The sequence below is a fragment of the Nicotiana tabacum genome, chromosome 7 (assembly GCF_000715075.1).
Source record: "Nicotiana tabacum cultivar K326 chromosome 7, ASM71507v2, whole genome shotgun sequence".
In the NCBI taxonomy this organism is placed as follows: domain Eukaryota; kingdom Viridiplantae; phylum Streptophyta; class Magnoliopsida; order Solanales; family Solanaceae; genus Nicotiana; species Nicotiana tabacum.
This window is the reverse complement of record NC_134086.1, coordinates 102,715,926-102,729,860: the sequence shown is the minus strand read 5'-3', so window position 1 is coordinate 102,729,860 and position 13,935 is coordinate 102,715,926. Positions and strand designations below refer to the sequence as shown.

Below are 13,935 nucleotides of genomic sequence, written 5' to 3'. Positions count from 1 at the left end.
CGTTTTAGAATCCGATTCCGTGTTTCGAGGCCTTAAAAATCCTCATTTTCATTCTCCTCAATTCGCGTGCATAGTCTAGGCATGTTTCCGAAAAGCCTTTATGTGAAATTTGAGAAAAATATTGAATTTTGCCTTTAAAATTGACTAAAGCTGACTTCGGTCAACATTTTTGGCAAACGGACATGGACCTGTGATTTGACGGTCCCATAGGGTTCGTAGTAAAATATGGAACTTGGGCGTATGCCCGGAATCGAATTTTGAGGTCCCTAGGCCGAGAAATGAATTTTTGAAGAAAATTGTTTGCTGGAAAATATAAGAAATTTTAGAAATAGAATAGTGTGTGATCTCGTTGGTATCGGGCCCGTATTTTTGTTCCGGAGCCCCATACAGGTTTTATACAGTATTTAAGTCGTGTCTATGAAATTTGGTGAGAAACGAGACTGATTTGACGTAATTCAGACATTCGGTTGTGAAAATAGAAAATGCAATGTTCTTAAGGATTTCATGAGTTATGGTGTTAAATTCGTTGTTTAAGATGTTATTTTGGCAATTTGATCACACGAGTAAGTCCGTACGATATTTTTAGACTTGTGTGCATGTTTGGTTTGGAGCCCCGAGGGCTCGGATGAGTTTTGGATAGGCCAGATTATTTTGGACTTAGGAAAGAACTGCTGATATGCTTCAGCTGTTGTAGGCCTCTGATCTCGCAATTGCGAGATCAGGCATCGCAATTGCGAGCCCCGCAGGGTACAAATTTGCGAGCCTTTCATCGTAAATGCGATTAGAAGGCTAGGCCAGCATAGTTCGCAAATGTGAACAAAACTTCGCAAATGCGGAGGGAGTCTGAGAGGGGAACTGATCGCAAATGCGATCATTTGTTCGCATTTGCAAGGTCTGTGATCGCAAAAGCGACACTTTCCTCGCATTTGCGAAGGCAGTAGGAATTGTGAATGCTTCGCAGTTGCAATATCCCTTTCTCAATTGCGAGCTTCGCATTTGCGAAGCTCTGGTCGCAAATGCGACATGTGCAGCTGAGTAAAAGTGTGTTGGACGGGATTTTTCATTCATTATTCAAATTTTCAAAACCTAAACTCCAAGGGACGATTTTCCTAGAGCAAGTTCTTTCCCAAACCATAGGTAAATGATTCTTATCTCAATTCCTTCAATCTTTTTTATTTTTTTACAAGATTTAATCTCAAAATTTATGGATTTTCATGGGAAATTGGGTGTTTTTGGATAGAATTTAGAAATTTTAAAATTTGGGGATTTAGACCTCAATTTGAGGTCGGATTCCAAAACCAATTGCATATCTGAACTTGGGAGTGAATGGGAAATCGTGTTTTGTTCCGAACTTCGAGTTTTGACCAAGCGGGCCTGGGGTCGATTTTTGACTTTTTGGGAAAAAATTTTGGGAAACCTATAATAAAGCATTGGAATTGAGTTCTTTAGCATTTATTGATGTTATTAAGTTAATTATGATTAAATACAAGCGGATTGGAAGTGGAATCGAGAGGTACATCGATAATTGAGGTTTGATTGTGGCCGTGGAATCGAGGTAAGTGTTGTGGCTAACCTTAGCTTGAGGGATTCGGTATTGTTTGCCCTATTTGATACTTGTTAGTTATTTAGTACGACGTATAGGCATGATGACGAGTATCTATACATCGTTTTCGGGTCATAGCATGCGAGTGAGTTCTATACTTGTGACAATTGTGTTTTTCTATACGTATCCTTCCTGCTTAAGCTAGTTATGGTTCATGTTAACAAGTTTTACTATGTTGTTCCTGATTTGGATATTGGGCAAGTATTGGCTCAAGTTGAGATTTCTATTGTAAAATTAAATGATGAAACAAAGTTGTTTGATTGTGATGCCCTTGCTGGGGGGTTGTTGTTTCTGTTGTTGTTATGGTAAGGAAGAGTGATAAAGCACAAAGGGTGATGCCGTGCACATTCATATTTATGAAAATGGCGAGGAAGAGTGATAAAGCACGAAGGGTGATGCCTTGCACATTTACATTTATATTTATGCATATGGTGAGGAAGAGAGATAAAGCACGAAGGGTGATGCCGTGCACATTTCTATTATTCATATGGTGAGAAAGAGTGATAAAGCACGAAGGGTGATGTCATGGACATTTCTATTATTGATTGCATGGTGAGGATTGAGAGTAAAAGCACAAAGGGTGATGCCGTGCATTTTCTGTTTGCTGTGTTTATTTGTTGTTATCGGTTTAAGTGCCCTAATTGTTTACTTTCCTTTACTACTGTGATTCCTTATTCTGGTACCCCATAGCATGTTGCCCCCTTCCCGTTAATTTCTGTTTAGCTTCTATTATTGTTATTCTGTTAGTATATTGTTTAACTGCACAAGTTTATGTTGTTTGTCGTGTCTTAGCCTCGTCACTACTTCGCCGAGGTTAGGCTCGACACTTACCAGTACATGGGTCGGTTGTACTGATACTGCACTCTGCACTTTCCGTGCAGATCCCGGTACTGGACCATATTGATCGGAGTTCGAGGTTGCTGCCTTCAATCCACAGGAGACCCGAGGTAGATCTGCTGGCGTTCGCAGACCCTGGAGTCCCCTTCCTTCTGTTTTAGATTTCCTGTCTCTTTTCTTTTCGAGAACAACTGTATTTCTTTTAAACCAGTGTTTGTAGAAACTCTTAGATGTTCGTGAAATTGTGATACCAGATCATTTGGCGTAGCCTTGTTTTAGAATTTTAAACTGTTATGAAACTTCCGTACTTTATATTTGGTTATCTTTGGTTATTTTTTTTATTGCTGTTTGGGTTAACAATTAATGCGTTAGTAATGTATCGGTTGGCTTGCCTAGCTTTCAAGAGTAGGCACCATCACGATCCCGACGGTGGGAAATCCTAGTTTTGACACTTGCATTCTTAGTTTGGGTAAAATTAAGGGGTAGATAGTAACATAATTAAGGGGTAGATAAAAATCCTTGCAGTATTCGTTTCGATGACTTTCAAATAGACTTCAAAATGACATTGCTAAAAGTGTAAGTTTACAGAGAGGAACATGCTTATAAAGAAAGTTATGACAAATGAAATACAGGAAAGTGCAAACACCTTTTTGTTTACAGAAGATATGAATGCGCTTCAGCAGGTCGCGTAATCACATTCATCCTCACAGCACAAGAGACCCAATAGCCAGCAATGTGTTACACCTTAGGAACATATCATTACCCAAAAGAAGGAAGCATGGCAATGATGTTGTTACTGCGCCTGTTTCCCATTGTAATTGTCGTCCCATAAATTAGTTCACCCCGAACATAGGCAACAGTTCGTTCAACATACACTGTTTGTGCTTCTTCTTTTGATCGCCTGTAAGCATACCACAGGCTAATGACAACAAACAAAACAAATGCAATAGCTAATAGCCATGACAGAGTCCAGTAATACTTATCAACTCGACTCTTATTCAGCGTATCCTGAAACCAACTTACTTTATTTCCCAGCTGACTAACCTTACTCACTACATACACTATCAAAATGCTGCTTATACATCCTAACCCGTGCATCAAATTGACGGCACTGATCATATACGAGGTAGATTCGGGCTCAAAGTGCCTATTGTAGTAATCCTCCAGGCTCTTTCCAAACATCCCGTCTGCTGCCCCAAGAAGGAGATACTGTGGAAGCAGCCAGAATACAGTCATTGGAATTTTTTCCTCGGTCTCGCCTGCTAAACTATAGATCTTTACCATAGCGAGTCTTCTTGACTCCACTTTTGCAGCAGTAATAGTGCATAATACCCCCAAAATGATGGATACTGCAACTCCCACTCTAGGAGCTGATGGTTTTGCTTCTGAACCCCATCCCCAATTCACAAATATGTGATATATTTTTTGAAACTGTTCTCTTGCTTCAAATTGGAACCATAGGAAGACAGCTAGAGGAATTCTTAGGTTCCCGACCTTATTGTTCATAGTCTTTGCTTGCTCTAGAAAGTAGGTGTATGACAAAGAAGTCAAAACCCCACCAAGAATGTAGGTCATACACAGTGGGAACTTGCGAATTACAAATTTAGTAGCTTCAACCTCAGCAACGCTGCAAAGCCTCCATGTATTCCGCAGTTGCTGCTCTAGAGTCTGGTCGGGCAAGATAATTGCAGCCTTATCAAGACACCTGAATTGAGTTTTGCACAATTATTTGTCAGTATAGTTTTCTCATATATATATATATAAGACGATGAGGACCCTATTGCCTTGTGACAGCTGAGTCTGTTCTAGATTATCAGTTCACATTGAAAGGGTAGACATTGGTAGCAGAAAGGATCTTTACAACTAAGATGGCAAACCAAAATAAAGAAACATGCTGAAACTTGAGATTCTTCTAAAGATTAAAGCAAACACAAATGGAGCAAAACACAGACAATGAGAGAGCGAGAGAGGACCTCAGGCCATTGGTGTGAGGCAGGCATTGTATACCAGGGTCAGATATGTTATACAGCTGTAACGCATCTGTAGGCAGTCGATAGAATAACTTGGAGATAGATGCTGCAAAGACCCGGAATAAAGTAGTGATAGGGCTACCTTCTGGTTTAACATATTTATAGGTACAAGATCCGCTCAAGAAAATAAAGGCTGCAACTGTGTAACATATTGCTGGGACACCAAACCAAAGCGACCACGGTGATATGTATGAAAATCCCAAAACAGCAGCAGCTTTGAACAGAATCAACGCATAACGTTGCAGAGACCAGATAGAAGGACTGATAGCATTTTCTCCAAGTTGCTCAAGTAGGAAAGCGCGTAAGCTTACCGCTTTACCAGCTGTTCCCAGAGCACACAGAGCCAATGCTATGTAGAAGAGTATGCGCTGGCTTTCGCCGATGCACTCAGGCTGATAACCACTGCATGTTCCAGTAGCCTTAGCAAGGACTGGTGGTGTTGACATTGTTAAAAAACCCATGCCCTATGTAGAAGAAACTTTTGACTTAGTATAAAGTGAATTTCAATTTTATACTCCAATTAAGGTAAGAGTTCTAAGCATTAAAAAAGGTTCACAGATCACACTGACAGATTTCTCGGGTTCAGTAAATTGACACGTACGTCAAGGTTTTAAGTTTTTACCGTGGGAAACAAATTGTAATTTAGCACAAGAAAAAACTTAGCTAGACTTAATAAAACGTGAACTTCCATTAGACTCCATTAGGCCAAGAGTTTAAAGAAGTTCATACTGACAGCTTTCTCCAGTAAAATAAGTTCACGCGCTTAAGTTTTGGACGATAACTGTTGGAAGCAAATCTGAATTGAGCCCAAGAAACAAGGTTTCAAGGAAGATTAAATATGAAATATAGTAGTGGTAGCTCAGTATGGTGTTTCAAGGTAATTTTTGGTCTAATTTTACTCAAACTCAAATCTTTCTCCGTTAATTTGTTGCGAGCTCTATGGACGGCAATCACTGCAGACGAGCAGCTTGACCATGTTTCCTTCAGATGTGTCATGCAACGCAGTGTTAGGAAAGATGGTGCAAGCTGACTCAAGCTAACAGGACAAAAAGGTCAGGACGATTGTCAAATGAGTAAATATTCTGAATTACAGAAAGAGAATGCAGAAATTAAATAATTTAACAATGAGAATGTACCACACAATAGGCGAATATAGAACCCATTAGCACTGGATAATTGCCTAATAAACCATGAGTAGAAAACAGCATGACTGACTGTAGGATTGTCAGCAAACCAAAGAAGACGCTGACAATTGCAGCTGCATCTGTGAGATTGAGCTTCCATACATCTGTCAAGTACACCATCAACATCCACAGAGCATAGTGCACGGGAATATTAGCCCAAGTAATGGCTACAACAACAAAGAAATTCAAAAACCAGATGTTATCATCTCATTAGTCAGAAGGTATGAACAGCGTAACATTTCTTCGTAAGAAACTAAAACAAACTGATGAAATAACTATAAGGAACAGTAAAAATTATCCCAAAGCCGTCACTGTATTTGCATATTGCCAAGATATAAAGAGTTTCAACATGTCATGGAATCAAAAGCTGCAATATCAACTTTATAATCAAACATAGCTCACAAAAATGTTGGAAGTAGGAATAATTACATAAGATTCTGTAAACCATCACTGTCGTCTTTGAACTTGTATCACCGCCTCAAACAAAATCAGTAAAGAACAATGTAGGCCAAGTGAATCACAAAACTGGCACAATATTGGAATTATTGAAGAAGGCATGTGTTTGAGTATGTGTATATAAAGGGGATGTTGCGGTACTCATTTTAGAGCTGAATGGATGAGTTGTATTACCATATTTGGATTAACAGTTGACATTCTGCCCACCAACCTACTAAAGTCCAACGGTGGACTTTCCTCTAGGACAGACAAGACAGATAAAGATGCATAATTTAAGTAAGAAAATACTAATTATAGCGCGAAAAAAGAGGCCATTGACTTGATTTGTTCAAACCCAAATCAGGAGCTACTCATTCTTATAGTTCGTTCCAAGAAATTACATCATAGGTCATCTTTGTGCATTGTCTTTCCGTCACTACCCAAAATCACCCGTCGCGATGACACCTAACTCAACCCGCTAGGTAAGCCAACTAACATATAAAAATCACTCATCTGAGATATTTACAAATTTATCCAAGACCTAGTAGTACGACTCATGAGCTTCTAAGATTTGAAATTTACAAAACTCGTATGAATAAATACACGTTCTGTTTGAAAGATACATAAACAGAATAACAAATTAAACCTAAGCTACCAAGGACAAGAGACAGCTATATCCGTAATGCGCGAACATCTTCAGAATCAGCACCTGATATCACCAGCAACAACAACCAATATCTGCACGCAATGTGCAAAAGTGTAGTATCAGTACAACCTACCCCATGTACTGAGTAAGTATCTTGTCTAACCTCGTTGAAGTAGTGACGAGGCTTTTAGTTAAAAGATGCTTATTGTTATAACCTGTACATTAGATTAATAATAAAAACAGTTCAAAGCATAACAGATAAAAGTACCATATACAACTCTGCGAGACAGTCAACAATTATTAACAGAAATCACAGTAGTAGATTTATAATCTTTCATGGTATAAGAAGTATATCCAAGATATCACGTCAAACAACACGGTAACACCCTTCGTGCTTCTATCTCTGCCTCACTATATATATATATATATATATATATATATAATTTATTTCTGACAAATCAATTAGCACGACAACACCCTTCGTGTGTTCAACTCATCCTCCCAAATGTACGAGTAACAGAACCAACCAGATGATAGAAATATCGATAACAGAAATTACAAAGTAGGAAATACGCAAGTACAAGAATAGACAAGGATACACATGTGGGCAACAATAAAACACTAAGTGAAAAGCACGTGAGTAATAACAACAATTGGAAAACAAAGAATATCAACTTCAATTAACTAGCATATTGGAGGCCTAAGTACAAATATAATAAATAAGACGGAAATACATGTTTTTTACAAGATGACACGTAAGGGCATGAATGACTAATATGGTGAAAGGCTTATACTAAAGTGCAACAGAATAGATACAACATTAGTATAATTATAAAAGCAGGAAATAGACATGGTATTTACAAGTTAAGCGAGTAAAAGATATGAGCAACACAACAACAATTAGGATAGACATCAATGACAGAACAATAGCAACAGGTCACATCAGATCTATAATTATAACAATAACAGTTCAAGGTAAAGACGTGAACGTATACACAGAAGACAAATATCAAACATAATGCATATCCCTCATCTTTGCCTGCACGGAAACGCCCATCGTGCCATGACCTCACGATAACATACCAGCATAACAATATAAATAAAATGGCACATCATCACTCTTCGTGCTTTTACTCTCAAATGATATGGCACTATATCACCCTTCGTGCTTTTACTCTCAATAATGTGGCACGACATCACATTTCGTTCTTTACACTCTTCCTCAAATTGGAAATGTATATAAAATGGCACGATATCACCCTTCGTGCTTTGCACTCTTCCTCACACGATAATATATATAAAATGGCACGGCATCACCCTTCATGCTTTACACTCTTCCTCACATGATAATATATATAAAATGGCACGACATTACCCTTTGTGCTTTACACTCTTCCTTATCCTTTGTGCCAGCAAGACCTTAAACACCCGAAATCGACCGTGTCATCAATAACTCATATCCTTCCCTCCAAAACTATCTGCATCCTTGTACATGCAACTTTTCAACCCCACATGGCACCTCGCCTCTAACATGATAACTCGCAACACTACGAAAGTCTCATAGTCAACTCTGAACCATAAGCAAATTGAATACCTCATCACCCGAAAATCTTTCATTTAACTCAATCCATGAGAACACCACCACACGTAATATACCTTCTATACCTATAGAAAACATCAACTCCAACCGTGGTCATAACCATGATAAATTCTCCGAAACTCAGTAACACATAATTGAGTAATTAGAACCAATCTCCTCTAACTCAATCGAGTCACGCAGACTGCCAACCCGAAAATAACTCAATCTGATATAACCGCCATGAGGGAACATCCTGGGAACCCAAAGCCATTTCTTGTATCACTCCAACATTGACATGTAGACCTTTCTTGACAAGGAAATACTGCATATCCGATTATAATTCGCTGCCGTTTTCAAGCTCACCTGTAGACAAATTCAAAAGTCCTTAAAGGCTATATAAGACCTGGAACTTGCCAGAACCTTCTCGATAACCAATCATCTTACTCTGATCTTTAATACATAGCTAATACGCATCGAGCAACCCGTGTTTCACCAGCATATGCCCATTCAAAGAAATAACCTAGCGATCCCTCGGTTCGAAAATTAATACGGCCCATGATCCTATAATCTGATTGTCATTAGCAACCTCCACCACTTAGCTAGAAGCTATAGAACACCTCATCAGCAACCCAAAATACCATATCTTCACAGCATGGCCCAATATTGCACGACTATTTAGCTGAATACTTCAAAACTCATGCAATGTTGAATATAGAACACCCCGAAGATTCTAACAAGCGCTTACCTATCATTGCATTAGAAACAACTTACCCGAATGCTATGAAATGATAACATATGCACTCCACCGAATGGAAACCTCATATGAGACACACGATCCAAACCCATCATGCGGGAGATGGCCACCCAGTTATACTCAAATCGACACCTTGCCATGAACTTACCTTAATCACAATAGCTAGGCCACCAGCCAATCTTCCCAAATCTACTCTTACCAACCAGACATATGAACCTACCTTATACCCCAAATGAACGACTAGAATATTTAACACTGCATCTGCTTCTGAGGCTAGACAATACATCATGATGATAATCAAGCATCCATAGTCCGTCGTAATCTATCTGCAGCATCACCGATCATCAGCACATAGAGAATACTGAGCTCACAACATCACATATGAGCGATCGAGTAGAGTCAAAGTCGTAGTATTAAGCTGAAACAAGGTTGCATGATAAGGAAAGAAGAAAGGGATTTTTTTTCTAAATTCCCTGTAGCCTCCCGAAGATAGGTATATGATAGCATCCTAGGAAGATCAAATCTATTCAAGGACAAGGAAGAAGCTTTGGAATCTCAAAGAGGGCCTTTAACAAGATCTCAGACTAAAAAGTTGCAAAACAAGGTCATTCGACTTCAGGAACGATCAAAGAAGTTGTTAGTTGGGAGGAAGAGCTTAAGGATAAAGAATATGAGTTATCTAGGTATTATAATTATTTTATGGACCAAATTCATGTCCACTAAGAGGTGGATTATATCCCAAGAACATCCTCTGAAGAAGGTCAAAATCAAGCCCTGTTGGACCATTTAACACCTAAAATGTATCTAAACTTGCAACCCATGAAGTCCTATACAAAGCCACGTTTCTATAGCATAAAAAGGACTTACTTGATGTCCAAGAATGGTACAATAGTCATGCTAGATGTTCAGTGCAAGTTGGTACCAAGTTGCTTGCAAATTTCCTTAAACATTTCCAAGATTTTCAAAATTTTATCCAAGATTGGTTTAGGACTTATTTCCATATATTATGAGACTATATTTATTTCTTTCCTAGTTAGTTAAGATTATATTTTCCTTTTACTAAGATTTTTGGAATTAGTTTCCAAGAATGACTTGGTTTTTGCTTCCTAGTATTTTCCTTTTCCTAAGGTAGTTGGACTTGTCCAAAGTAGTTTAAAACTTTATTTACTTATTTTTAGGTAGAATTTCGTGACCCTATAAAGGGGTGAATTCTTTGTTTTTAGACCTAGATTATTCAGACTATTATCAATAAAAATTGTGAGATTTTTCTTGCACTCTTGTGTGTGGCTACTCTTGGATTTATTCTTCAACCTTCAAGACTCAACTTAAGGTGGTAAGATGAATTCTTCGAAATCTTAGATCACTTCTAGGTATTCAAGGAAGGTGATAAGTTTAGGCTTATTGTTGTTCTTGTTATTCTAAAGTGTCAAGTTTCACAATCTATCTCTTATTTTTAACCTCTACCAAAGACGATTAGTTCTTCGTTAGCTAATTGTTGTTGTTAGGATTAACATTCAAGAATAGACTTCTTGAATTCAAGAAACTCTTTCTTGAATTCAATCTATCTTTAATTTCTGCCTTTTCATTTCTTTATTTTCTTTTAGATGTCACGACCCAGATTTTCCACCCTCGGGAGTCGTGATAACGCCTACTAGTGTGAGCTAGGCAAGCCGACTGTTTGAACAATTTACCTTTTCCCCATTTTAATCGTTTACTAGAAATTATGAACAATAACTTAAAGACATCGGAATTTATATCAAGCGGAGGAAAAATAATAAAATTACTAAGTATAACCAATACAACTGTTTAAATAAGACTACCCAGAACTGGAGTCACAGCTTCACAGACGGTCTAAGAGTACTACAAATAAGGTTTGAAAGAAATAAATACAACACTACCTCTGGAAATACATGAAAGAAACAGGAATAGTAGATAGAAGGAGACGTCAAGGCCTGCGGACGCCTGCAGGACTACCTCAGATCTCTTGATGAACCAGAAACAAAAATCTCACTACGGTCCGAAGTCTACAACACTAGGGTCTGCACAAAAGAGTGCAGAGTATTGTATCAGCACAATCGACCCCATGTGCTGGTAAGTGCCTAGCCTAACCTCGACGAAGTAGTGACGAGGCTAGGACCAAACTACCAAATAAACCTGTGCAGTTTAACTATATAGAACGAAAAAAGAGAACACTGATATACAATCGAGTGTGGGAGGGGGAAACATGTTGCGGGGAAACATCGAATAATAACAGAAGAACAACAAATAAGTATGAGGATCACCACAGTTCAATTGAAAATAGGAAAGGGAAATCATGCTGCAGGGTACCACAAGTATCAACAGGAAACCATCAATTAAATGTAGAGAAACCATAACTCAGTTATCAATAAAAATCAGGAAAATCAAAGACAAGTGCACGACATGACCCTTCGTGCTTTAACACTCTCTCACCAAAACAATACACGACATCACCCTTCGTGCTTTCCACTCTTCCTCACCCAAGCAACAAATCACAAGGCAAATAGGGTAAGAAAATCTATAACATCGAAATAAAATCAAGTAACAATAGAAAATCAGTAAGTAAACATAAAGGACAACATAACTCAATTATCAGCAAGAATCAGGAAAATCAAGGACAAGTGCACGACATCACCCTTCGTGCTTTTACTCTCATCCTCACCATAAGAATCAACATAAACTGCATGGCATCACCTTTAGTGATTTTACGCTCATCCTCACCATAAAATCAATATAATAGGCACGGAATGGTACATCGTGCGACACCGCATCACCCTTCGTGCTTTACACTCTTTCCTCACAAATCATACACGGCATTACCCTTCGTGCTTAACACTCTTCCTCACCGAAACAACAATCACAAACAATAGGGCAAGGGAATAAATGAAACCACAATAAGAATCCCGGCAAGGGAACAACAGTTCAACAATCAAGTCCCGACAAGGGAACACCATTAAAAGCAACAAATTCCCGGCAAGGGAGATAATATAATGATTATCTTCTTTTTTCCACTTTTACTTCATAACTCACTTCACAACTTTGAGCCAATGCTCCAAAAGATTCAATTTCCACTTATACATTCACATTTCATTGTATAACTCGAGCCAAAGCTCCTCACAAATGTCACAATTTCTTCCACAAACTTTGCCCAACAATAGAAATCATCATCAAAGCATGAATAATACAACGAAGCCAAAATAATCACAATATAAGACTCACGGGCATGCCTGACACCAACGTATAGATACTCGTCACCATGCCTATACGTCGTACTCGACAAATACCACATAACAAATAGGACTCGACTCCTAATCACTCAAGCTAAGGTTAGACCAAACACTTACCTTGATGCCACAGACACAATTCACGTATCAAGTATCGCTTTACCCCTTGATTCCACCACCAATTCGCTCGTATCTAGCCATAAGTTACTTAAGTACATCAATAAATGCTAAATGAATTAATTCTAATGCATGGAAATGAGTTTTCTAAAATTTTATCCAAAAAGTCAAAAATCACCCCGGGCCCATATGGTCAAAACCCGAGGTTCGAACCAAAACTCGATTACCTATTCTCTCACGAACTCAAATGTATAATTTGTTTTGAAATCAGACCTCAAATCGAGGTCCAAATCCCCAATTTTTGAAAAACCTAGGTTCTATCCAAAACACCCAATTTCCCCCATGAAAATCATTGATTTTGAGTTGAAATCATGTTAAAAGATGTTAATGATTGAAGGAAACGAGTTAAAATTGACTTATTATCGATTTGGAAGAAGAGTTGTTGACTTAAAATCGATTTGGAAGAAGAGTTGTTCTTGAAAAATCTCCCTAGGGAGTGTGTGATTTGAAAAGATGTGAAAAATGGTTGATTTTCGGCTAAGTATAAAAATTGCAGGTTGCAGGTATGGGAATTGCGAACAGGGTTCGCAATTGCGAACCCCGACCTCTGCTAGGTTCGCATTTGCGAAGGGGGTTATCGCATTTGCGAGATGGGAAATGCGAACAAGGGATCACATTTGCGATAACAGGCCTAAAAAGTGGCGTATCGCATTTGCGAAGGAAGAGTTGGCCTGGGCTGCTTCGCATTTGCGACTCAGCCTTCGCATTTGCGAGTCAACCTGTAGGCTTGATCACACCAGCTAAAAACCTGCAATTCACCAAGTCCAAAATTCACCCCGTGGCCTATCCAAAACTCACCCGAGCTCTCGGGGCTCCAAACCAAACATGCACACCAACCTAAAAACATTATACAAACTCGCTCGTGTATTCAAATAACTAAAATAACATCAACAACTATGAATTTAGCATCAAAATCATGAAAATTTCTTAAGAACTTCAAATTTCCTATTTTCTCAAAAACGATCCGATTCATGTCGTTTCAAGTCAGTTTCTTACCAAATTTCATAGACATACCTTAAATCACATATAAGACCTGTACCGCGTGCCGGAACCAAAATACGGGCCCGATATAATCAAGTTTTAATCACAATTCATTTCCAAAACTCATAAACAATTTCATAAAACAATTTTCTTTAAAAATTCATTTCTCGGGCTTGAGACCTTGGAATTTGATTTCGGGCATACACCCAAGTCTCATATTTTCTTACGGACCCTCCGGGACCGTCAAATCATGGGTCCGGGTCTGCTTACCCAAAATGTTGACTCGAAGTCAACTTAATTCATTTTAAAGTCAAATATTTATCATTTTTCACAAATTTTCACCTAATGGCTTTCTAGCTATGCGTCCAAACTGCGCACGCAAATCAAGGTGATGTCGAAAGAGGTTTTTAAGGCCTCAGAATGCAGAATTCACTTTTAAAACAAGTGTTCACATCCTCCACCTCTAA

At 38.5% G+C, this 13,935-nt stretch overlaps 1 protein-coding gene across 1 annotated transcript; it reads right to left on the bottom strand.

Moving 5' to 3' along the window:
- Positions 1-2,983: 2,983 nt before the first annotated feature.
- Positions 2,984-6,198, bottom strand: LOC107820163 (protein NRT1/ PTR FAMILY 5.5-like). The gene is made up of 3 exons (XM_016646390.2): positions 6,084-6,198; positions 4,414-5,821; positions 2,984-4,145 (listed from the first exon to the last, which is right to left on the bottom strand). Exons 2-3 carry the CDS (start codon positions 4,929-4,931, stop codon positions 3,200-3,202), a joined length of 1,464 nt encoding a protein of 487 aa, XP_016501876.2. The 5' UTR covers positions 4,932-5,821; positions 6,084-6,198; the 3' UTR covers positions 2,984-3,199.
- Between the last annotated feature and the right edge of the window lie 7,737 nt (positions 6,199-13,935).